At 40.7% G+C, this 26,826-nt stretch overlaps 1 protein-coding gene and 1 pseudogene across 3 annotated transcripts in view; both read left to right on the top strand.

Moving 5' to 3' along the window:
* PLGRKT (plasminogen receptor, C-terminal lysine transmembrane protein) overlaps positions 1–26,826 on the top strand; it is a 264,275-nt gene that overhangs the window by 178,093 nt on the left and 59,356 nt on the right. The window contains exons 3-5 of one of the 3 annotated variants that reach the window (XM_011988395.1): positions 9,596–9,718; positions 12,148–12,272; positions 13,995–14,081. In XM_011988395.1, the coding sequence (XP_011843785.1) occupies positions 14,001–14,081 (81 nt within the window). In that variant the 5' untranslated portion in view covers positions 9,596–9,718; positions 12,148–12,272; positions 13,995–14,000. Of the gene's footprint in view, positions 1–9,595; positions 9,719–10,909; positions 11,060–12,147; positions 12,277–13,994; positions 14,082–26,826 lie in introns of those variants that run through there. The other 2 variants (XM_011988394.1, XM_011988396.1) reach the window with 2 other exon arrangements.
* On the top strand, positions 25,394–26,046 carry LOC105545454 (annotated as a pseudogene).

The following is a 26,826-nucleotide window of genomic DNA, read 5'->3' as shown; positions in this document are numbered from 1 at the left end:
TGACACACACATGTACAAACAAGTTTCATGAAAAAATACTTAGACCTATTATCTGCAATGCCCTCTGATGTTTTCATTTAATGTTTTATTTTTCTAAATAAACCCAGGGCATAAACTTCATGTTCTGCTAGTTCATCATGACTCTTGAGGTCTGCAAATAATAATAATAATAATAATAATAACAACAACAAAACAAAAAAAGAAAACTGGCTTTAGAGCCATCTACCACTAACTAGCTGAGTTAACTTGGGCAAATAATTTACTAAGTAGCCAGGATTAAATCATATCCTTCTAGATGGACTGGATGATCTATGAATAATTTTTTGAACTGGAGATGCGTGTTTTGTTTTTGTGTGTTTTATGAAAGCAGTGTTCAGGGTCGACCTAAATGATCAACAGTGAGGCAAATGGAATTTGCCTTTCTCTAAAGTTGTTGATGGGAATTGAGGGTATTTGCTCAACTTGCTGCTCAGTGATTTGCATATTAGTAATGTGAGGATTTGTGTTTTTGTTCATCTTTCCCACCTGTTTCTACCCTTCAGCCATTCATTTTTCCATACAATTGATCAACCATCTGGAGATTGAAAAACAGGCTGTGTTTAGAAAAAGAGAAATTTTATCACCTCAAAAAAATATGTAAAGCAAAACAGATGGCTAATGAGTGGGGGGATAAGTCCTGAAACTCTGTGTGAATTTTTTTATTTGGACGAAATGATGGAGAAGTGCTGAGATAGGAGAAGAGCGGTGGGGAGCCAGGGCTGAAGAGCTGGATACTCTGGTCATCTTGAATACCACCACTTCCCATTCATATAACACCTACTCTAGGTGTTTTTAGACATATAAATTCATCATTGCCAATGTGCTGTTTCTCATAGTGTCTCTGACAGTTACTTGCATTACACTCGACCTGGGGTTAATGTTTAAAATACAGATTCTAGGGTTCTGCTGGGATCCAAACCTGGGGGCAGGGTCTTGGGGGTCAACATTTTAACATTGTCCTCAGGTGAGTCATGTTCACATTGAAGTTTTGAAAACTAGTGATTTAATATTTAAGGAAAAAATGAGCCCAGAGTTCTTTGCAAGTACAGCTGTAACTCCCTTTCTTCCATCTAATTTGGCTAATTTATCAACACCACCCTTCCTTCAGCCTCTGTCTACCCCACTTGCCACTTTTGCTTCTAAAGCAGGAAAGATGATCCTCATTTGTACTGATCTCAGGAGGACTGATTTCAAGGTCTTACAAGTGGACCTGAAGAGGTGTAAGCAAATTCCTGGTGAAGGAGCAATTTTCAGTAAATGTTCTTGATCTTCAAAAGCAGCATATACTAAAGAGACTCAAAACAAAAGACACGGACAAACTGCTTTGTTTGCATTGAATATTTTAAAATGTATTTTATTATGTATAAAGACAATATCCAGATTTGTCTCCAGGTTCTATTTTTGATCGTGTAGGGTTGTAAACCACTGCCCTATGCAATGCTCATTTCTCTTCCTCTGTTCTCATCTAGCCCCTCACGTTTGTTGCCCCTACCCTTGTCATGGACTCACATGCCATAAGTGTCTCATGTCAAACAGACTTTGTGGAATAGAATACTTTGTTCTTGTTACACAAAACAATGGTTTAAATGACAGGGGTAACTAACATGTATGGGAGACCAGAGAGTAGCAGCTGTCTTCATCTGACACCCATAATCAGATGCTTCTCTCACTCACATTGTGTCTCTCTCCTTCCTATCCTGAGCTGGGGAAGAGCTGGGCAGGTGAAGAGCTCTTGCCTTCAATGGGCAGATCCTGTGCCACAGGTACTTTAAAACAAAGATGAGGCCTCCAACAATTTCCGCTACCCATACTGAGTTCATAAACCCAGATATAAGTAGTTATGGCCTGGATAAATGCTGTGGGAGTTGGGGAACACTCTGTGGTAAATATTTTAATTCTAGAGAATCTCATTAAATCAACAGAATGCCAATAAAAGGTAAAGTTTACAATTGAGAGATACTCTTTCAGGGGATCCTGGAAAATATTTCTTGATTTAATGTCCTAGAACTAATAACATAAGTGAGTGTCACACAAAGGAAATAGTCACCTTGTGAATCATTTCCTTTGGTTATCATACTTAAGGTGAACTGGATCAAGAACCCAATTAACCCATTTATTTTTGTAGGCTCATCATAAAAGAATGAGAAGTAGTTTTTTTTCTTTCCCCACCATTTCCTTGAAAGCACAGCAAGATCTTTCTGTTCTGAGAGAGATATGTTCCAAACAGAAACTAATCAATAAAAATTGCAGATACTGAAAAGTCCTATAAGAGAAAAAAGAAAACAAGTCAGAGCAATATGGTAAAGTACACAGGTGTGAGGTTCCTGTAGTTACAGTGGTCAGGAAACGTATAAGAGGTGATATCTGAGAAATGAACCATGAAGATAACCATGGAAAGATCTGCCAAAAGAGCATATTTGGCCGGGGGAAGAGACAGGTACAAAGACTATAAAGGTGGAACAAGCTTGGCAAGTTCTAAGGATGAAAAGAAGAAAATTGTGGGTAGACAGTGAGGAAGAGGGATGGTGGGTCAAATCATATCATGAAAAGCCTTGAGGACTAAGGGGAGAGGTTGGATTCTACTTGCAATGAAAAACCACCAGATGATTTAGAGCAGGGTAGTTGCCTGATGAATGTTCGAAAAATACCACTCTAGCTGTAGTATGAAGAATGGAATGTAGAGGGGCCTTACATTCATGGAGACTGGAAAATCTTTAGGAGCTGTTTCTGTAGACCATGTTCAAAATATAATTTGGAAGTAGAACTAATAGGACTTATTGAGGGATAGTAGTAGTAATGGATAAAAGGAAATCAAAGAAGATACACACACACATATTTGTATATATTTATATACATTACATATATATTTGTATATATTTATATACATGACATATATACTTGTATGTATTTAATATGCTTTTCCAAAGTAGGATACTATAGCCAGTTTCAATATTATGTGCATTCTCTAAATTAAGGAAGTCTAAAAACCAAACAGAAACTTTCCTGGTAAATGAACTACTGGAAACCAGTCTAAACCAATCAAGAAAGTCATGATTTCAAAAGAAAAAATTACAGTCTTTTCTGGAAATGGAGAAATTGGTGGCAGTATGTTGACAGTGTTTCAAAGTCATGCTCCTGAGGTTTGCTATTAACCAGGCTCCAGTTATTTTGGAGAAATTCACAAGAAGGGCTGTGGGTTACGGTTAAAGCATTCTTTTGACCAAGTACAAAGAAGGAAAGCCTCAGAGGTTGAGAAATGCCATCAGGTGAGGCATCAGCACTTAGGTGAGTGTGTGAACTCTGTTTGGAGATGAACTGTTTTACCTCCTTACAGAATATGACAGGGTGGAGAGAAATGGAAAAGCATAGGTTTAATTCATGCCTGTGTATGAACAAGCCAAACAGAAATGTGTGAATTACAGACTAGAGTTATAGACGTTTCACAACTCCAAGTAAAGGCTGCCAATCCAGAAATTCTTGCTGATTGCGTGCTAATCAGAGCTGACAAAGCAAAAGAGGGATGTGGCAACATTTTCAGAGTAAGACCGAATAATGACATTCCTGGGGAGTCAGAAACAATGTAGACATACTTCTACTCGATGAAGTCCAACTCTCCCAAGGCAGGGTTCCAGGGGCTAGAGATGAGCAGTCTCTCCAAACCCAGTAAGGGCTAACTTAAGTTTGGATTGGAAAAGGTGGACTTATTTTAATTCCAGTGTAGAAAAGTTGGTCTCAAGCAAAATCACTGGGTATCCTTCACCCTGTATTTCCCACACTCCAATAGCTATGGCAATAGCAATAACCTTCATGTACTTGGTTTTTGTTAATAGGGTAATTAATGCCTTCTGTGACTACAAACATTTTAACACAGTTCACTCTTCCTTTTTCATATGTTATTGGATGGCAAGAGGAAGATGGAGACTTGACATGGGAAAGAATACATTCTAACATTGACACATGTGTTACCTGTTATCAGGTTTGTTTGGAAGAACTTTGATCAACACCACTAGGCCAAGCTATCCAGCACATCTAGGGATGCTTACCATAGAAGGAGGAGAAAAGAAAGAAGACTGACGTCCAGGTTTTTTTGTGTGTGTGTCCCTGAGTGACATAAAGAGATACTATGTCTCTCTTGTGAAGAACTGCAAAGAAGGGGGAATATATAATGGGACAGGAAAAAACAAACTGTTTTTCCTACTCTTACACTCAACTCAGCACAGAACATTTCTAGTTACCAAAATGTGTAGGGTTTTTCCCTACACAACAAGCAGTTCTCCAGTGGACACCAGCTGAGTGTCCTATAATTCAGTTCAATTCTGAAATGATCTATAGGAAGTTAAAGTTAAATCTCACAGGTTAAGGGCTCAGTCCCACGAGGCTGCCCCAACTTCAGATGCCAATAGAAAGTCTAGGCCTCTGGAACTTTTGACTGACTGGCTTTAAATTGTGGGTCCCCATGACCCCCTCCTTGGGTCTGATTGATTTCCTAGAGCAGCTCACAGAACATAGGGAAACAGTTAACTTACATTTACCAGTGTATTATATCAATTAATATAAAAGATATTACAAGGGATACAGATGAATAGCCAGATGAAGAGGCACATAGAACAAAGTATGGAGGATGGGGTGCAGAGCTTCCATGGCCTCTTTGGATAGGCCACCCTCCAAGCACCTCCATATTTAGCACCTCCATATTTAGCACCTCCAGAAGCTCTCCAAACCCCCTCGTTTAGGGATTTTTATGGGGACTTCATCATGTACACATCAGCAATTGTTAACTCAATCTTCGGCCCCTCTTCCCTTTTCACAGGATGGGGTAGGGGCTGAAAGTTCCAAGCTTCTAATCATGGCTTGGTCATTCTTGTGACCAGCTCCCATCCAGAAGCCCACCAAGAGTTACTTCAGGAGAACAAAAGATGCTCCTATCACTAAGGAAATTCCAAGGGATCAGGAGCTCTGTATCAAGAACTGGAGTCGAAGATCCCCTAGAACAAAAGATACCCAGCACACCTATCACTCAGGAAGTTGCAAGGCTTTCAGGAGCTGTGTGCTGGAAAATGGGGACAGAAACTAAATATATATTATAATACCACATATAATAAGGTAGATCATTTTACTCATAACAGCGTTATGGATCAACACAATAACAGAGTTCAGGAACTGTTCTCTGTTATTTTTATACACATTCAGAGTAGGAGACCAAGTTGAATTTCACAGTATTGCAGGAGGCTGAGATTCACAGACTGAGAATAGGGTCATGTGAGCTGCATGGGTTTCAAGAGAAGGAAGTTAACAGGGGCTTATTATAGTGCTGTAGTGACCTCACAGTTGAGAAGGAGGATAGATGTAAGGGGCTACTATGAGTGGAAAAAAATAGGAAAGAGAGAAATATCTAGAGAACATTTTAGGAGTTTCTTGTTCAATATGCTGTGTGAAACATTTGCGGGGACTCCTTAAGAAAGCGTAAGGTGAAGACCCTCATTATTCTTCATGCTTCGAAGTTTATGTTTTCATTCAGTTTATGTTTTCTTAGAATGCTATTACATGCTTGGACTGAGCCATGTGAAGCCTCAGTTTTATTCAGGTTACACTCTGAAATATAATCATTTTCAGCTCAAAAAAGCTTCCTTGACTTTATTACCCCTTACATTTTTATCTTCTCCAATTACTCCTTTTCATAACAAACATCAATAAACTGTATCATTACCTTTTAAAACTATCAAATTAACAAAACACAAAAATTATAATAAAGATTAAAATAGCAGCAATAGTGAAACATATACCATTTAAAAAATGTCAGACCCTATTTTTGTGATTACACATATTAGCTCATTTAAATCTTACAACAATCCTATCAGGTAGGTACTATTATTGCGTCTATTTTAGAGATGTGGACACTGAGGCGCATAGCTTTAGTAACTTGTCTAAAGGACACAGCTAGGAGATAGCACAGCTGGGATTCAAACCCAGACATCTGGCTCCAGTGTTTATGCTCTTAACTATTGTGCAAGGGTGTAGTGAAATTAGCATCCTTATTCACTGCTGGCACGGTGTATTTGTTCAACCCCAAAAAGTTAAATGCAGAGTTACCATATGAGCCACCAATTCCACTTCTACATATATACCTAAAAGAATTGAAAACATAAGTTCATACAAAAACTTAGCAGCATTATTTATAATAGCAAAAAAGTGGGAACAATCCAAATGCCCCACAATTTTGAATGGATAAACTAAATGTGGTATATCCATACGTTGGAATATTAATCAGACATAAAAAGAAATCAAGTTCTGGTACATGCTACAACTTGGATGAAACTTGATCATGCTAAGTAAAAGGAGCCAGACACAAAAGGCCATACATTGTAGGCTTCCATTTATATAAAATGTCCAGAATAGGCAAATCTATAAAAACAGAAATTAGGTTAGGGGTCCGCAGACACTGGGGGAATGGGGAGAATGGGGAGTGGCTGCTAATGGTTACAAGGTTTCTTTCTAGGGAGAAGAAAATGTTATGGAATTAGATAGTGGTGATGGTTGTACACCTTTTTGAATATATTAAAAACCATTAAATTGTACATTTTAAGGTGGTACATTTTATGGTTGTGAATTATATATCTCAATTTTAAAAATCTCTAGGTAAGGAGAGAACAGGATCTGAGTCCACTGATGTCATTATATTACACTGCCACGTGGTGTCACTGTTGAGGAATGGATGAAGTCCAAAGAAGACTTATACAAAGCTTGTGTCCAGGTCATACCTAAGTTGCAGAGGTGCCCCAGGATTGGAGTGAAGGTTAAAATCCAGAATTTGGGAAGCACCATCCCAGAATGGTTTAATATTAAGGAGGTTCTAGCCTCAGCCCCACACTGTGCAACTATTTGCAGCCCTTCACAGACTGAAGTTCTTGGCTAAACCTGGTTCCCAGATCAATGGGGAAATTCAAGTCCTTGTGAAAGCATCTCTGTTAAAAGGAGATATCGCTAGGCACATCTGAAAGTTCCAAACACTTTATTTTTGGAAAAACTGCTTCTTTATGGAGGTCCAAGGAAATAGTGAGCAATTTTACTGTCCTGGGATAGGGAGCATCAAATGATTTGAGGATTTTATATCAATTTTCTCTAAAATATTTATACTACTTAACTCAGTGTATACATACATATATGTGTGTATATATGTATATGTGTATATATACACACACATATACATACATATATACATATACACATGTATGCATATATACGCATACACACATATGCATACACACATACATGTGTATGTATACACACATATGTATACACACATACACACACACATATGCCCACACATACATATGTACATATGTGCACATACATGTGTATGTATACACACATGTAAATATACATACACATATGTATACATATGTATACACATATATGTGTACATACATAAATATACTGAGAAATATCCAGCAATGGAAGGTGTTGTATACACACTTATTGAAAATCCTTTAGCTGTTAAAAATGGTAAATACGAAAGCAACGTAGCAACACAAAAATCCTTATGCTATAAGGCCAGATGATATAAAACATATTTTTATATATGTGTAAAAATATATACATACATATTCACAAATTCATACAACTGAAAATAATTCACATACCAGTTAAAGTTATATGCCATTTGATTCTGAAATAAATTTCCTTTAACCCTCTTACTCCACATTTTATAAAATGTGTCCAATATCTATACCAAGACTTTTTTTTTCAATTTCCTGGGCATATTTTTCTATGGTCACTTTTTTCATTTATGTTTTAAAATTATGAACAACATCATACATACAAGAATGTTTATAATGTGTGTGTTCAGTTTAAGGTGTATCCATCAGGAATCAGAATTTTACTCAGTTGGTTTGATTAAAGAGATATTAGTGAAGACACTACTTAAAGGAGTATGGCTAAGTTAAGAGAACCATCCAGTTGAGGCATCCAGAGTCTAGCAACAGCACGAAGACTGCGCTCTCTCTAAGCTACATAGTAAGGGAGAAAAGTGTTTCCAGAGCCCATGGAGCTGGAGCCATGGAGAAGGGACCACTTGCCAAGAGCTGCAGTTGTGAAGAAACACAACCACCACCAGATCCTTAGCCCCAGAGAAAGAACAGAGAAAATACACCCTGATGTCTTTTTCCTCCTGCCTCCCATCTCCCTGAATGCCTCCCGCTATCCAAACCCAAATGGAAACCAGCTGAGGAGAGCCCAGGTGGTGCCGTCCAAAGAGGTCAGCTTTCGGGTATAGAACAGGGCAGGGAAGCAAGGAGAATGAATATGATGGAAGGCAAACAGAAAACCTAGACAGTCTTTGTTTTGTCACCCAGAATTTATAATTTTCCTTTGCTCAGATGAAGAGAAGCTCATCCCTTACATATGAGAATAACAGAGTGTGACAAGATTTCTCCTCGACCAAACTTTTGTCAGGCTCCTCTAAGCTCTCTCCTTGATTAGATCTTGACATTGGGCTGCAGTGTTCATCCTTGCAGAGTCAGTGTTAGCAAGAATCCTCCTAAGTCAGTTTAGAGAGGATCTTCCCACCCTGAATATTTGACCACCCTCTATATCTGATCAAATTCCTTACCCCCACCAGCCCCCAGGTAATGTCTGATACCCTGGCCTGCCTTCAGCAAGAATCCTGTTAGGTTAGTTTAGCAAGGATTTCCCCTACCCTTGATGTCTCTTCTTAGTAATTTTCCATCCACAGACTGCACTGCCACCCACACAACCTGCTTCTCGGCTATAAATCCCCACTTATCCTTACTGTATTCAGAATTGAGCCCAGTTCTTTACCAAGGCCTCTTCCCCCCTATTTCAAAAGTTGCTGAATAAAAATCTATTTTTACTGCTACAACTATTGTCCAGCTTTGATTTTCTTTAACAAGCCCCATCAGCCGCCATATTGCCTTGAGGGGATGTCAGTTCACGTACATTCTCATCTAGAAACTAAATTGTACTCTTTATGCAGGGTAATAGGAAAAGAGGGTCAGGGAAGAAGTAATTAATATTTTAGATGGAGAGCTGCTATAATTCCTGCCTCTAGAGCTTGTTGCAAGGCTAAAATTAATAATCATAGCTTCCTATGCATTTACTTACATTTCCCCTGCCCTATGCCAACACCTAGGTAGATCAGGATTTTTTATCTGGTATGCTTCAACAATTTAATTTCTGCATGATCTGAAATTTCTGCATTACTTCAGTTATCTGATAATCATTATTATGGCACATGGCAGTATTAAGAAATGCCCAGTGAATCTCCAGGTGTTACGCATAGTTCTTCTTGCCCTCAATATATAGATGTAACCCAATTTCCTTTTGGTAATTGGGATCAATCATACCATTCTATCGCTGTGAGGAATCAAAATGACCAGAGGACAGTTTCAGCTTTCCAATCAGTGAATTGAAATTCAATTCAATTCAGTGACTGGGTCTTCTAGTGGAACCATTCCTTTCTTTGGATCTAGGCTTCCAAACACAATAAACCCAAGGTTGTAGAAACAGTGTGCTGGATATTTTCTATTTATCCCTCCAGGCATTGTGCCTAGGAGGCTGACCTCTACAGACTACACAGACCTAGCTCCATTGTCTTCTGGCTTTCTGGTGGATCAGCCAATGGAAGACCCCAGCTGGATATCAGAGCTGCGAGAACAGACAGGTGGGTCTTCTCCACTCTGTCCCTGCTTTGGACTGACGTGTCAGCATTGGCTACAACTATAGAATCTCACCTTACTTGGTGAAAAGTTGGCATTGCTGGCTTTCCCCTACTGAACAACACAGTTCCAGTTGGTTACTCTCTCCTACAGCCACAGCTGCCACTCTGGCCTGATTTTAGTAACTGCTTCCTTCCCCCTTCCCCTCAGCCCTAGAGTTAGTAACAGCTCCCCGCTGTTACTGGTTACTACTGTTTATTGAAGGCGAACTATGTGCCAGACACTGTGCTAAGTGCCTACATATATTATCTTTAGTCCTCACAATCCAATAAATTACATGGCTTTAGTCCTATTGCAGAGGTAATAAAGTCACAGTGACAGTGGCAGAGCTAGAAATTGAAGGTAAGTGTGTTTATGTTAGTCTGTGCACTCAAACACGATTCCCTACTTCTTGCATCAGTTGTTAATCTCCCTTAAAGAGTGTCAAACCTCCTGGTAACCCGCCCATTCCCACGACTGGAAATGAGGGTGCTGTTGTAATTCCCCCATCCAGCCATTCAACAAATGGTATCCGGAATGTGGGACTCAGGCTCCAGAATCCTGAGGGCTGCTGTTGAGAGCAGCAAGACGCACCCAGGAGGTCAGGGCGGTGTTCACTCACACGCTGAGCCTGGAGGAAGTTAGACGCCTTCCCACCGCTGTGGTGGTCAGCGGGGACTTTCCTGAAGGCCAGAGACTGGTGACGTTCATGCTATTTTTCCAAGCCATTTGGTAGCAAAGAACAGAGTGCCAATGATTCAAGTATTCTCTCAGGCTGGGAGACTTGGCTTATTCAAGATGGAAATTGCTGGTGAGGCTGAGACGAGATTGACATCTCTCAGAGCAGCAGGGGAGAAAGACGGCTCTGTTCAAAAGAGAATGGGTAATTTCGGTCAATTCTGTTCTTTTTCGTTTCTGTCTTATCTTTATGCCTCTTTAAGAGTGGCAGTTTAACAGATGAGGGGACAGAGGCCTTAAATGAGAATTCCACTCCGCTTCCTCTGCCTTATCTCAAAAATCTGGCAGCTGAGTCGCCGCGGTTTTGAATTTGCCTCTTTTGACCTTCCCCTTCCACCTCCGGTAACACTGAGCCTGGCCCGGAAGGACACACCCTGCTTCTGGCGGACGTGCTGGCCCTTTAAAGAAGCCGAGGGCTGCGCGAATTTGGCTGAGACGCGTCATCTACTGTGGCTCGGCGCCAATCCCGACGCTGGGCGGAGCGAGGCCCGCTCCCTGCCGCGGGCTAAAGGAGCCCGGGCCTAGAGACCTCTGCACCGGTCGCCTGGTCCCGGAACCAGCGCCGCCCAGTGAGTGAACACCGCCGCAGGCGGGTGGGGAGAAGGGTCAGTCCGGCCTTGACAGTCAGCGCGATCTCCTGGGCTCCGAGTTTGCCAGGCCGCGCTGGGCGCCCTTTCCTCGTGAGCGCCTGCCCTTGGCTCTCGCACTGCCCCTGGTGCTGATAGGTACTGCCAACCTCGTTCCATTAGGGCGCGTTCTTGTCGCCTGGCGTGGACTCCGGATCTCTCTGTAGCTTTAAAACAGAGTTGAGAAAAACAGGCAGAGTGGTGTCAACAGAAATCAGCACACCATTGCGGGGAATACCTAAATTACAGTAATTGGCCTCAGGGAGCGAGGGCGGTGTTAATTACAGAAAACCTCCGGAAGCTGTGGGCTCTGGGCTGGAATTTGCAGGGGGATGTGGCTTAGTTTGAATGGAATGCAAATATTTATTGAAAATGATTGTGGTGAGACGATCAGTCACACATTCAGGCAACGTGTCATCTGATCAGGAAATAAGTCAGCGCAGTAATCCCGATGACAGAATTCATGCAGTTAATCCTTTTTGTCCTCCCAAGTAAAATCAAATCCAGGTACTCACGGGTGACTGGAAGAAAGGCTGTCTGGAACTTGCAGCCCCCACTTCTCCCCAAAAATACACCTTCTCATAGTAATCTATAGTTCACCTGAGAGGCAGGGCTGAAGCATTAAAGACCCCTTCCAAGATGTGAGTAGGAATCAGAGGGAAAATGAAGGCAGAGGGATTGAAATCGGCATTCTCTGCAAAACATCTCTCTGAGACACAGTGATATTTAAAATTGTATAAGTAGCAAGACATTTTTTACCCATGGTAAAAAGTGTTAGTTTTTAAAAGACTTGCCTTATACAAGTGAGTGAAATCAAAGTTATCTGTATTGCAAGGTCAACTTTTGCTTATTTTCTGATATATATTTTGTGAGCAAAAGGAGATAGCTGAAAGTGTTCTGGACACCCTAGGGAATATTCCCAGACTTTGGGAAATGACTTTGTCAGGAATGGGGAAGTTGGGAAAGGAGAGGATGTTGAAAATTCTGAACTCCAGGGTGAAATTTACAAGGTGTGGTGCATTTATTCTCAGGTGTGGTTCCCATAAGGAAGCTCTTCTTCCTGCTTGGCTTCCACCTTTAACCCTTCTACCTGGGAGCGTCCTGTAACACATTCAGACTACAAGTCCAGACCCAAGAGAGCAAGGCCCAGAAAGTGGTAAGTCTAAATACTAACTTCCTAGACAGTGTTTCTTTCTCAGATGATTGACATGAGGACTCTCTCTCTTTTCAGGGGAGATCCTAACCCCTTACAAACAGGAGCACTTTAAAGGACACAGTTCTGTGATATACAGGGTATGTGGAGGAATAGTACTAGAGTACAGTTTTTTTTTTTTTTAATAAATGTTTGCAGCAGGTGTAAAAATTTAGTCATCCACTCCTATGTTCAGAAGAAAAATAAGTAATGGCAAGTGGCCTGAGCCACAGTTTTTCTTTTATCTCTCATGCTTTGTGCAAACATTTAGGGGAAGTAGACACGATGGAGACTGTCAAGATGGATAATATCTCGCTCCTAACCTCAGGCAGGTTCTGGTCTGCTATTAGAGATGAGTCACATGGGACTGTTAGCGTTTGGAGAAAGGAAAGAACTGCCAAATCGCCCTGCTGTCAGTGAGTGGCCTCTAACTCTGGTCACAGGGTGCTGGAGTGGCACAGTGGCAGAGGGGGAGGGAAATCTCACCACCTCAGGCCTGTTCAGCATTGTGCCTCGTCATCCTGGTAAGTGGTCTGGTATCCTGTGCTCAGCTTTGAAGCTGACTCTGGCACACAGCCCTGAAACTCCAGGGTGCATCCTTGGCCAGAATACAAGGAAGTCACTGAAGTCTTGCTTGCAGTTCCCACTCACCTGGAACCCCATTAGCAGGGCTTCCCACAGAATACTTGTGAATCCTGGCTATAATGAATTAAGACTGGCCATTCTCACCTGAGGTTCACAACCCTACTCAACAGCCTGTTAAAGAGAAAAGGTATCAGCAACATTGTTGAGAAGGGTAGAGCAGTTGTAACTTTCCCGAGTTTTGCAATATTCTGAAATGCAACCAACTAACTCAAGGTCCTCTGTACCCACCACCCAGTTGGATTAAGAACAAGAATTGGAGTTCTGTCCCGTGTAGAGTTGACAGCCCACTTAGAAACTTATGTAAGATAGACACTACTGTGCATTCATCTAAAAAGTACATTTTCCAGGACATTTAAGTGTCCGTATGTTTTTCCATTTTTGAGAACTTTAGTACATAGTATCTTGGAGAGAATGAGAGTGAAGCTGGAGGAGGATGGCTAAGACAGTCAGCAGTGGGTGGATGGAAATAAGGGGCATGTAGGAGAGGGACAGGGATTGTGGTGGGATGACAGGAAGAATAACTGATCTGACCTTGAGACAGCTCAATCTTCTTAAAATGCAAATGCAAGAGCACAAAGAAATATGTTCTCAAGATGCACAAGGCATCTTCTTAATCACCCCTCCTCAGATGCAAAGGTTCTGTTGCCTAATTGTACAGAGGTAAGAAGATGGATGGTATCCACCCTGCCCCTCACAAAAAAAGAGAGTTGTTTTTTTCTTCAAGAATTCAGGTCTTCAAGATTTATGGTGGGAAGAAAAATCAGGAAACAGCCATATACTTATAGTGTAGGGATAAGATTTTGGAAATTATCTAGTTCAATCAGTTGGTGTTAGGTGAGTAAAATGATGGCCAGAATTGTTAAGTATGCCTGAGGTGAGACAGCTAGTTAGGAGCAAGGACTAGAATCTACACTGTGTTCCTAGGTCAGAAAGTTTACTTTTTTTTTTACTTTGTCATAAGCCCAATGTAACTCAAAGTGGAGCATACAAGAATGCATATAGTATATTATTATAAGTCTCCTTGCTTTTTTTACATTTTAGGTCAAAATGGGGTTTATATTTTCAAAATCTATGAATGAAAGCATGAAAAATCAAAAGGAGTTCATGCTTATGAGTGCTCGACTTCAGGTATGTTTTAAAATAATTAAGCTATTTTGTTGTTATAATGTTTAAAGTTTCTACCACATGTGCTCCAGCCCTACATTCCCTTTGACCCCCCAAAATAAAATGTTCTTGGGGCTGCATCCTCAAAACCAAGATAAAATGGATTACTAATTATTTGGTGAATGGGCTAATTTAAATCTCCAATCCAGATAAATTTGTGTAAAAATTTCCATTCTGTAGGAAGAGATAACTGCTTAGAGTATGTGGTACGTAGAATAATGCTCCCTGCCCCCAAAGATGATGTTTGAGATGGGGAGATTATCCTGGATTATGCAACTGAAAGAATGGACAACTGAATTATTGTAACAGAGCAGTAACCAAGGGGAGACCAAGTATTAGGTTTACAAATCAGCCAGGTGTCCAATGTTTAGCATGTCCTTGTCAAAGACCTTTGGAAACTACAGGGTTTTTACTCATATGTTGGTCCCCGTGAAGTCAGGGTCTGTGAAGGGTCTGGGATTTTACCTTACTTGCAAGCTAACAAGTTAGCCTATTACAGAAGACTGGAGACACCGACATCAGAATTAGAGGACTTTTTTACTCACAGCACAGCAAGCAGCATGAGCGTGGTGGTATTAATTCCCCATGTCCTCCAAAACTCACTGAGGTGACAAAGATGGGCATGGGTGAAATGAGTGCTGTGCACTCAGTGGATTTGTGTCACAGTTGAGCAGTGTTGAGGTTAGGGAATCTACTGCTTTTACAGTGGGCCATGAGCAAGGGGTGGGTTGTGGCAGGGGGAGAGGGTTGGAACTACTTTCCTCGTAGTTGTTGTGTCCTGGTTGACCCACCCCAAATGGAGATGTCAGACCTGGGAGTTATAAGCCTCCGTGGGTCAAGAGTTCATTTTTAAGAAGAGCTCAGCAGCAGACCAATGATTGCTTCCCATTTTTGAAAGGGGTGTGTTATGGGTTGAAATGTGTCCTCCCTCTCCAAATTCATATGTTGAAGCCTTAACCTCTGGTACTTCAGAATGTGATCTTGTTTGGAGATAGGGTCTTTACAGAGGTAATCAACTTAAAATGAGGTGGTTAGAATGGGCCCTAATTCAGTGTGACTGATGACTTTATGAGAAGAAGAAATTTGGACACAAGACCATACAATTCATACTGGACTATTCATACCGGGAGCATACAATGTGAATATGAAGACAGCTGTTTACAAGCCAAGGAAGGGGCCTGGAACAGATGCTTCTCTCACAGCGTTAGTAAGGAACAAACTTTGCAGACACCATGACTTTAGATTTTTCCCCTTCAGAACAGAGACAATATATTTCTGTTGCTTAAGCCGTCCAGTTTGTGGTCCTTTGTTATGGCAGCACCAGCAAACTAATATAGGATGTATTTGGTGCCTGTGCCCAGCAGGTGGTGCTGCTGTATTGGGCACTCTCGAGCTTGAGAGTGATTTTCTTTTTCTCCCTGAGATTCTATGTTTCTATTAGACCACCTGGAAGGGGTCTGGGAATCCCTGACTGGGGAGTCTGTTTTGGTTACTGTGAGTTTTATAATACAAGCACGTAATACATCAATGTCATTGTACATATGTATGTAGTGGGGAGGGAGAATGTTGGCACACATCACAGTATCTTGAATTGGCTAAAGGTCCCTTTAATTTTTTTTACTCACTGTGAAGTTTGCTCACACTCTATCAGTTGAATTCAGTTACTTCCCCGCCCCCTCCAGTCACAACACACATGTGGCCAAGCATGATGACTCACGCCTAATCACGCCTGTAATCCCAGCACACTGGGAGACCAAGGCAGGAAGATTGCTGGAGCCCAAGAATTCAAGACCACCCTGAGCAACATAGTGAGACTCCATCTCCATTTTAAAAATTAAAAAAATTAGCCAGTCATGGTGTTACACAACTACAGTCCCAGCTACACAGGACGCTGAGGTGGGAGGATTGCTTGAGCCCAGGAAGGTCAAGGCTGCAGTGAGCCGTGGTCGTGCCACTGTACTCCAGCCTGGGTGACAGAGCGAGACCCTGTCTCAAACAACCAAAACAATAACAATAAAAGAACAGAGACCAAAGAGTTTAACATAGTTACTTCAAGGGTGGTTGTAATAGTTTCAAGAGATTATGCGGTCTTCAGCTAGGGGAAAGGGGCAGGGAGGGCTTTTTGTCCTTTGGCTCCTTGTCCCAGAATGGGTGCTGCTTCCTCTCCTGTGTTCTCTGGCCTCTGGAGAGAACTGCCACTCAGAGCCATCATTATTTCAGCCTTTGCTGGTGCCACTGCACAGCCTTGCAGTCTGTGGAGCTCTGGGCTACCCCAGTGCTTAGCATACTTGCCTTCCCTGAGACCAAGTAGACTTTGGCACCTGTGTCCAGTCCAACAGAGCCATAAAAGTTTGAGTCACTCCCTTCCCTGAAGTTCCCCAGCATACTTCCCTAAAGCAGCAGAAGTTGGAGAGAGGCAGGGGAGGGATAGGGGACTGGAGGGAGACAGCAGCTCAGTGCCAGTAAGCAAGGCTTTGTATTTACTTTCAATTTCAAGTGGCCACCTGCCACTGGGCTCAATAAACAAGTTTCTGATGCTTTTAGTCTACCCATAGTTCCCTACCCTCATTGCTGACACCATTTATTTCAGCTTTGGGGACCCCTAGATTCAGCAGCCATAGCCACGTTGTGCTGTTTTTTGGCTGGAGCATGGGACTTACTGCCCCATTGTCATGATAACATCCTCCCTTCTCCCACCCCAGAAGGGAGCATGACACAGCCCAAGCACCATTAGGACACCTTGTTTCAAACCTACCTTATGTTGTTCAACCACATTTAACACATAGGACAGTGAAGAACCCTTATTCCACTTTCCCATCCTCATCACCATCTAGGTAAGATCATTTACTACCAGATCTCCAGGAATTTTCTCACGTCCTATAATACAGCCAGCCAGTGCCTTTGTCCCTCTTTTCCAGAAAGTCAGATATCTCTATGAGCATCTCACATTTGCCACCAAAACTATCAGGGCATGTAAAGTGTCTGAGATTTTATGCTACTTGCAAACAACAGTAGTCCTCCTTATCTGTGGGGGATATGGTCCAAGATCCCCAGTGGATACCTGAAATCATGGATATTACTGAAGTCTATGTACACTATGGTTTTCCCAGTACATACATACTTGTGATAAAGTTTAATTTATAAATTAGCCATAGTAAGAGATTAACAATAATTAATAATAAAAATAGAATAATTATAACAATATACTATAATAAAAGTTTTGTGTATGTTCTCTCCTTCTCAAAATACCTTATTGTACTGTAGATCTTAATAACCTTGGCATATGATTTTTTTTTTTTCTTATTGAGAACTTTCACTCTTTCACTTAAAGGAAGCACTTTATTGCTTCTCTTTGGTATATCCAAATTGCCAGCATCACTACTCTTGCACTTTGGGGCTATGGTTAAGTAAAACAAGGGTTACCTGAACACTAGCCACTGTGATAATGTGACAGCTGATCTGATAGCTGTGATGGCTACTAGGTGACTAACAGGCAGGTAGTGTGTACAGCTTGGCTACACTAGACAAGGTAATGATTCATGTCCCAGCTGGAATGGTGGGAGATTTTATCACATTTCTCAGAATGATGGACAATTTAAAAATTATGAATTGTTTATTTCTGAAATTTTCCATTTAATATTTTCAGACTGAGGTTGACCATGGGTAACTCAAACTGTGAAAAATGAAACTATGGATAAGAGGGGACTGCTGTAATAAATTAGCCTGTTATTTATGCTGACAGAAGACTTTATTACTCATAGCACAGAAAGCAGCACATACTCCAAGTCCCATAGAGGAGATGAAGGAGAGCCTCGTTGGATACTGGGATGGATGCTTTGGGTTTGTGACATAGCTGAGGATAATTGAGCTTGTGGACTCTCACTTTCATCATGAGTGATGAGCAAGTCTGCTCTTTGACTGGACGGAGATGGTACCTCATCCCTCAAGGTTGTTTACTGCAAACGCAACTCTGGGAAATGACCCAGCTAAAGAGCAGTCAGGGCCTGTGACCTCATCCTACCCAACAAGGTGGTTCAGGAAGACTTGGCCCATGGTGGACTGATTCTCCCATGTGTTGCTTAAGGTGACTAGGTTTTTCTTGTTGATCAAAATACACTTTATTATTTATTTCTTAATTTTAAGAAAGGATGAACAGGGGAATATAGACCAATATGGTTGAACCAGCGTTCTAACTCTAGAGATACTTGAGTTCTGATCCTGCCTAGGGCAGCCTAGAGAAAAACATTGTCATCTATAGCAGTTTTGGAAGATCAGGTTGCTCCTTGAATGTGTCCTACTTGAAGGAATTAAACTTCTAGCATCATTCTAGGGTTTAGAGCTGTTCTTTCCTTTTTTAAGAGTATGAAATATTTGATATATACCACAGAATATATTTATATCAAATGTAAGTTATGGAGTATAAGATGAACACCAGCGAATCTCCCACTAAACTTAAGAATTCTGTTGTGACAATGTTCCTGAAGCTCCTCCCTATGTGTTGAGTGAATCCAAATAGCTAAGGCTGGGCTAGAATTGACCTCATGTCCCAGAAGTCTCTAGGGTTGAAAAGGACCCTGCAAATGGAATGGACTTGACTACTGGGCTAGAAGATGATCTCTTTTTAGGGTCCTCAAAGGTGAAGTTTTAAAAAAAATTCTGATTGAAATACCACGTCCAAATAACATCTTTAGCCTGTGATTTAGGCTTTCGGCTATTTTTTAATCTAATGGCACCTCCACGAAAAGGATAAATAGAAGAAATAAAGCAAAACATTTATTAAAGTAAAGCCTAATAACTAAAATCTTATCCTACTGGAGTTTCTTTAGTTCTATATTTTTTGATTAAAAAAGAGATAAATCACAGCTCAATAATCTTGTGTTACTGTTTTTTTTTTCTTGTGGGGGAAAGACCACTCATGATTCAACCCCATCTCTTACACCACTGGCCAGGCTCCCAATCCTGGCTGCACATTTGATTCATCCAGGGCCTTTTGAATGTTTGGGTCCCACCTCAGACCTTCACAAAGTTATTTTAATCTCTCCAGGTGACTGTAATGCATAGCCTGGGGTGAGAAGCATTTTTTCACTTCTTTTTCTGTGATGCTACATAATTATAATTGGTGATTGTCAGTGATTTAATATAATCTATATTGGAGATAGAAACCAAGCAAGTTTTCAATTAATAGCCAATCAGGAAATGAAATTAAATCAATCACTGGAGTCTGGTTAATCAAATTTGTAAAAGGCCTCAAATCAAAAGGTTTTCTTTTTTTGAACTAATGACTTTGCTTCAAATTTTGATGGAGAGGATTTATGCTACTAATTATAATGGTGTTTTCAGATTATCAACAAACTTCAATTTCTTTCTAGCCTGGGTTAGAATGGTGATGAGTGGTAAACTAGCACTACTTTAAAATACTTCCTTAAAATACCACTAGGTGGCACACCTAAACTAATTTTGTATCACCTGAGTGGCTGGAAAAGCATTTTGAGAATAAAGGAAGAACATATTCTATAGGTCCATGCTATGCTACAGTGCTTATATAGGCAAAGCAGTTATGATCAATGTAAAGATTACTTGGGTAGTAAACAGATGTTTATTTGTTGTTTATTGTGTTCAAGCAACAAACTGAAGATTTTTTAAAAATACATGAGATCTAGACTTTGACCTTTATGTCTATTGTTAGACTTTGGTGTTAAGAAAATGAGGCATAGCTATAAACCAAAACATATAGTTATTTAATATTGATATGTATAGGCTGGGTGGGGTAGCTGATGCCTATAATCCTGATCAACGCGGTGAAACCCCATCTCTACAAAACAAGAAGAAAGATTAGTCAGGCGTGGTGGCTCGTGCTACTTGGGAGGAAGATGGCTTAAGCCCAGGAGCTTGGGACCAGCCTGGGGAACATGACGAAACCCCGTCTCCTCTCTCTCTCTCTCTTTCTCTCCCCACTCTGTGTGTGTGTGTGTGTGTGTGTGTGTGTATATATATAATATGAAATATATAATATATAATAATATATATTACATATAATACTATAGGCACACATCACATTGCCCAGCTAATATATATAACATATTATATATTATATGATATATGCCATATATTACATATATAATTACACACATATTACATATATTATGTGTTACACATATTACATGTTATATATGTAATATATACAACATATATTACATATATTTTATAATATATGCAACATATATTACATATATTTTATAATGTATGCAACATATTACATATATTTTATAATATATGCAACATATATTACATATATTTTATAATGTATGCAACATATTACATATATTTTATAATATATGCAACATATATTACATATATTTTATAATATGTGTAACATATATTACATATATTTTATAACATGTGTAACATATATTACATATATTTTATAATATGTGTAACATATATTACGTATATTTTATATGTATTATAGATTATTATTATATATTAGCTGGGCAATGTGATGTGTGCCTATAGTTCCAGCTACTCGGGAGTCTGAGGTGGGAGGATTGCTTGAGCCTGGGGGGTCCAGGTTGCAGTGAGCTGTGATTATGCCACTACACTGCAACCTGGGTGACAGAGAAAGACCTTGTCTCAAGAAAAAGAAAAAGAATAAAAAAGAAATTTCCCATCTGAATTTCTTAATGAGCTGTTGTTGAGGTACCTGGGGCCTGGCAGTCTGTTCACAGAGTGTTTCAAGAAGAAAGAAGGTGTTTTCAATGGTGTCAAATGCTACAGAGAAGTCAAATGCCTTCAAAAAAAGGTCAGTGCCTGGGACGAACCATGTCAGTAGAATATGAGGGAAGAAACAAGTCTGTAAAGGCCTGAGTGTACAAGAGGATAAAATGAAGGAAGAATATATATAGACTCCCTCAGTTTCCTGTGAAATCTTACCATGCAGGTAAAAGATACAGTATGTTCCAAATATAATTATAAGAAGAAACATACTTCCAGACACATACTGGGAGGTATTCCTTTGGCATTGCAACATTCACTTACGCATTTAATACACTTTATGGAGTGTCTATCATATGCCAGTTGAATTAGGAGCTAGAGATACTTGTGGTAGTGACAACAAACAGTTTCAATATTGTGTTAAGAACTGAGAATTCTAGAGTGTTTTGTGAGCCAAAATTGGTCTGGCTTCAAATGTCTTCTAAGTGCCAGAAGACTATGGAGCCATATCTTCAGAATTTTGAGAGAAAAACCCCAAAATTTTAGGTAAATTATACATACATGCTGATAAAAAGAAAATTTTAAACATGCAAATATTAAGAAAATAAGTCAGCCAGGTGTTTTGAAAAAAATTAACTGAAGATATAATCTCGTCAATTTAGAAAGAAATACTAAGACCCACCAGCAAATCTAACTTGCTAAAGTGCATGTAGAGGAGAGGAAAACTTAAAAAAAAACTTTAAAACTAACATTTTGGTAATCTTGTTTCTTCTATTCCATCTTCCTTTGCCTTTTTGCCCCTTTTTGTTGGAATATACTTTAAGGCAAATTTCAATTTACCTGTAAATATTTCCGTATGAATCTGTAACAGATATGGATATAACCATATTTAACTAACTTAGCAATAATTTCTTCCTATCATATGCAACCTAATTTCAGTTGCTTCACAAGTGTCTTTTATAGTTGGGTTTGAAACAGGGATCCAAGCAAAGTTTTCATACTATACTTGATTATTATGACTCCTAAGTCTTTCTCAGTTTGTGAGAATATCCCTTCCTTCCTACTTGTCATACCATTTATTAGTTGAAGAAACCAGCTCATCTGTTCTATGGAACGTCCTACAGTTTGTATTTGGCTGATTGCCTCCTCATGGTATTTTTTAACATATTTTTCTACACTTCATTCTTCCTATGAATTGGTAAACCTAGAGGTTTGATGAGACTCAGGTTCAGTTCTTTTAGCAAGAATCTTTTCTAGGTGGCACTGTGTACTTTCTAATACATCACGTCATAAAGCTCATGAGGTCTGGTTGTCTTTCCTTTAGTCATATCAACCTGAGCTGCCCATTATAAAGTTCCCCATCAACCTGTGATCAACTGGCCTTACCATCCACTCATGATCATTGCCCACATCTGTGACTTCATTAGGGCTTGAAAAAAATGGCAGTTTAACAATATTCTCTCATTCCTTTGACATTTTTTGTCTGGAAATTTATTAAGAACTTTCTCTTCCTACTTGGTTATCCTGAAATGTAGTTTATACAGGAAACAAAAATAAATGCTTGATTCTGTCCTTTTATTTAGCGATTTCAGAATAGTGAATTGACACTCTAGAAATCTCCAAAGGTGACCAAATAATTTTTATTTGTATATTGTGACTATAAACTCTTTAATCAGTTGTAGTCATTATTCTTCTTGCTCAAGTTATCCCGTCTTTGGCTAATGGAAGCTCTTTCAAGTTGATTTCTATGTCCATTGGATAATTCTTGATTGTAGGCACGTTGCTTTAGCCTGCCTGTGTCTCATTTCCCACATGTGAGTATATAGCTTAGTAATAAGGGTTATGATACTTTGTAGAGTTACTCTGAGGATTAAGTGAGATGTCCCACATATAAGAATTTAGCACACAGCATCTGCCCCATGTAAGCACTCAGCAAAGTCAGTAATTAAAGCAAAAGTTTTCTTATTAGATGTGCCATTTATTCATTCACCAAATATTTATGGAGGAGCCCCTGCTCTATACTGGGCAGTATTTAGATGGGGAGACATAACAGTGAACAAAACCCTTCCCCTGTGGAACTTACACTCCAGTGGGAACACATGCAACAAACCAACAACCACGACGTCTTAGTGGTGATGAGTTCTGTGAGAGGAAAAAGAGTAAGGGATGATGATGGGAGACAGTGGATGGGTGAGTGGGAAATCCCATTTTTGGTAGAGTAGTTAGTGCAAGCCTCAGAAGGTGACCTTTGAGCTGAGCCTTGAGGGAAATGACAAAGTGAGCCATGCAGATAGCCGGGGAAAGAGTTTCAGGCAGAAGGAAAGTGAATGCAGAGGCACTGAGCTGGGAGAACTCGTGGTGATTGGAAGAGCAGTAAAGAGGCTGGTATGGCAGAACTCTGAAAGGATGCGGGAGAGTGGAGAGAGATGAGGTGAGAGGTCGCTCAAGCCTTGTACCCAGGACAAATGTTTTGAAACGTATTCTGAGTGACGTGGGAAGCCACTAAAGGGTTTTGAGAGGAGTAGTGATGTGACCTGCTGGTTTTTGCAACATAAAATATAGTGTGTGCTCAATAAGTGCTTTCTCAAATACATAAGAATTAAAGCAGCAAACAACTATTATGAGCGCATTTAAAAGTTGCTTAAATCCTTATAACTCCCAATATCTGTCATACTTGTGCCCTCCCGTCTGTTTTTTTTCTTCACTTGCTTGTTTTTTGAGGAGAAGACTGTACTAACATCTTCAAATAGGAAGGGTCCTATGTTCTGAGGAAAGGAAGAAAGTGCAGTGTGTGCTTTGCAGAGAGGCTTTTGGTGACAAGGAACCAGAATGTAGAGTAGGTGGAGGAGAAGAAAGCAGCACAATGTTTGTAGGTAGAAAGACCAGATAGTGAGTGGGAGTTGGCCCAGAGCCTAGAAATGTAAGTGGACTTAACCTGGAAGTGTCTTGCATAAAGGGGCGGCATGGCCAACACCAGTTCGCTGAGGGAGTGGGGGTACATGCGTGACTTAACTCCTGGATCCACACTGTCTTTAGCTTGTCCTTCTGGGACTCATTTCTGCCCATACCTCCTGTACCCACTAGCTGCCTTAGTCTCCCCATGTTCCTCACCTGAAGTCATTCTTCCGAAGTTCATTTTTTTCACTTGTGAAAAAAATACATATCATATAAACGTCACCATTTTAAAGTCTACCACAATTCAGTGACATTTAGTACATGTACAATGTTGTGCAACTGTCACCACTGTTTAATTCTGTAACACTTCATCACTCCAAAAGGAAACCCTATAATTGTTAACCAGCCACTTCAAATTCCTCCTGTCCTTCCTCAGCCCTTTGCAACCACTAATCTGCTTTCTGTCTCAATGGGTTTGCCTATTTTGGGCATTTTCTATAAATGAAATCATAGAATACATAGTCTTTTGTGTCTGGCTTCCTCCAGTTAATATAATCTTTCTAAGATTCATCCGTGTTGTAACATGTATCAGTACCTCATTCCTTTTTATGGCTGAATATCATCCATTGTATGGATATACTACATTTTGTTTACCTAGTCATCTGTTGGTGGATATTTGGGTTGTTTCTACGTTTTGGCTATTGTTTAGTGCTGCTGTGAACATTCTTATACCAGTTGTTGTTTGAACAGTTGTTCTCCATTCTTTTGGGTATATACCTAGTAATGGAGTTGCTGAGCCATATGGTAATTTTATGCTTAACTTATTGAGGAACCACCAAACTGTTTTCCACCATGGCCGCAGTTTTTTACATTCCCACTGTAAAGTGTAAGAGTTACTATTTTTTATGTCCTCACCAAATCTTATTTTCTCTCTCTCTCTCTTTTTTTTTTTTTTCAAATTCTAGTCATCTGGTGATTTTGAAATATATCTCATTCTGGTTTTGAGTTGAATTTCCATAATGGCTAATAACGTTGAATATGTTTTCATGGGCTTAATGGCCGTTTGTGTATCTGCTTTGGTGAAATGTCAGTTCTAGTCTTTTGTGTGTCCTTTTTGTGGCTCGCGGTGGCCGCTGGCCCTAGGGCGTGTCTGGCTCAGCTGGGCGGGCGCGCCAGGACCACCCCGCGATGCTGACGCTGCAGCCTCTGTAGGGAGCGCCTGAACCCGCCACGGAGAAACTTCCGCTGAAGAAAGCTCAGTCTCAGTTGTGCTTCCTGGCTCTTGCCTGCCAAAGGCGTACCATTTCCACTTGATGTCATCGCGCAGAATGGGGTGAAAGGGACTCAGTGACATATTCAGTTGGGAGGATAAATAATCATACTGCAATGTTTTCCTTGGGAACCGCTGTTTCCAGAAGCCATGGTCTTTGAAAATTACCCTTGCTGCTGGCCTTGTATTCCTGGGTGTTTTGAGAGAAGATGTGCCCCGCTGCTGGCTCTGAGTGCCTGTCGCTGAGGTCGCCCTGGCCTTTGACAAAATGAACACACCTGTGAGTGCTGATGCCTGTGAGCTCCCCATGACCTGCACTGGAAAGACGCAGAGCGGCGGCCTCTGAAGACCAGCTCCCTCCCCTTCCCCTTGGCCTTGCCCTTCCTGCTCAGGGTCCACCATGGAGACGCTGTCCCAGGACTCTGCTAGAATGTCAGATCTGTTTTAATTACTACAGCCCCTAGCGAAGGCCTAAGTTGCTGGATTGCAAGCACACCTGTTGTTCAGTGTGCCTCCAGCAGATGAGGACCAGTCAGAAGGACGTGTGATGACCCTGGTGCAGCGGTGTCACCAAGCCGCCCCCCGCCCCGCTTCTCCGTGTCACAGCTCCTTGACGACCCTGAGGTCCTGGCTGTCATCACCATTCCACACACTTCCGAGCACACACCGGTTTTCATCAGACTTCCCAGCAATGGGTGCTACATGCTGCCCCTGCCCATCTCCAAGGAGCATGCGCTGCTGCCCAGACACATGAGCTACCGCCTGCTGCCCAGGAGCCCGCAGAAGTCCGTCAATGTGGTGACCATCCCTGCTGGACAGCAGCCTCTGCAAGGCAAGGCTCCCCAGGGGGCGGCAGAGGAGGACCAGGATAGGCGGGTCGTGGTGAAAAGCTCCATCTGGTTGGGGGCGTGTACTGTCATCTTGGTGGCTTGGGTCTTGATCTTCCTCCTCAGCATCGTGCTCCATAACATGTCCTGCATTTCTAAGTGCTTCACTGTGACATCTTGTGGCTGGAGAGGGCTGCAGGGAAGTCTCTTGTGGGTGCCAACTTAGGGGTTGAGCATGTTGGTGATGAGATCCCAGTGAGAAGATGACCATTTGGTGCTGAGCGCTGGCTCTGGTTTGCCTCTTGATTTACCCCAAGACAGACATGAAGGGCAGAAGGTGAGGTCTCAACAAGATACCAGGCGAATTGCTCTGAGTATTGATGGCAACAGCTTTGAGGATGATTGTATGCATCCTCATAATCATGTATTAAATGGACTGTAATTTCTGATTTTTTAAAATCATGTTATGAGATCGACATATTCTACTTAGACGTTAAACTGTACAAGTGCGTACAATGTGATCTTCTCTAAATACGTTAGATTAAAACAAAGATGCTATGTATGCAAGTAGAATTAAACCTGCAAATCCATGTAAAAATTCAGTTAAGACATGCAATACTGACTTCTTTACTTTTTTTTTTTCTTGAAACCCAGTCTTCATTTAGTTGCTAAGGCTTTTTATACATTTTGAATGGCACCAAAACAAAATAAGTCAAAATGGACAGTTGTTGTTGTTGTTGTTTTTGAGAAAATATTTTAACAAGTATCTCCAATGTGTTGTATTTTGTCATGAACCTTCATTTTCTTCACTTGTAATTAGAGCTCCTACGTGTTTATTAAACAGAAAGCCCAATAGGGGAGCAATAAACTGAGAAATCATGAGGAAAAAAAAGTACTTTACATATTATGGATACTTTATTGGATATAAGTTTTGTAAATATTTTCTCCCATTTGCAGGTGGTGTTTTTTTTTTTTTTTTCCTCTTGGCAGTGTCCCCTGACACACA

The sequence above is a fragment of the Mandrillus leucophaeus genome, unplaced genomic scaffold, assembly GCF_000951045.1.
Source record: "Mandrillus leucophaeus isolate KB7577 unplaced genomic scaffold, Mleu.le_1.0 Scaffold329, whole genome shotgun sequence".
In the NCBI taxonomy this organism is placed as follows: domain Eukaryota; kingdom Metazoa; phylum Chordata; class Mammalia; order Primates; family Cercopithecidae; genus Mandrillus; species Mandrillus leucophaeus.
The sequence above is the reverse complement of the archived record's forward strand: the minus strand, read 5'-3'. Positions and strand labels throughout refer to the sequence as shown.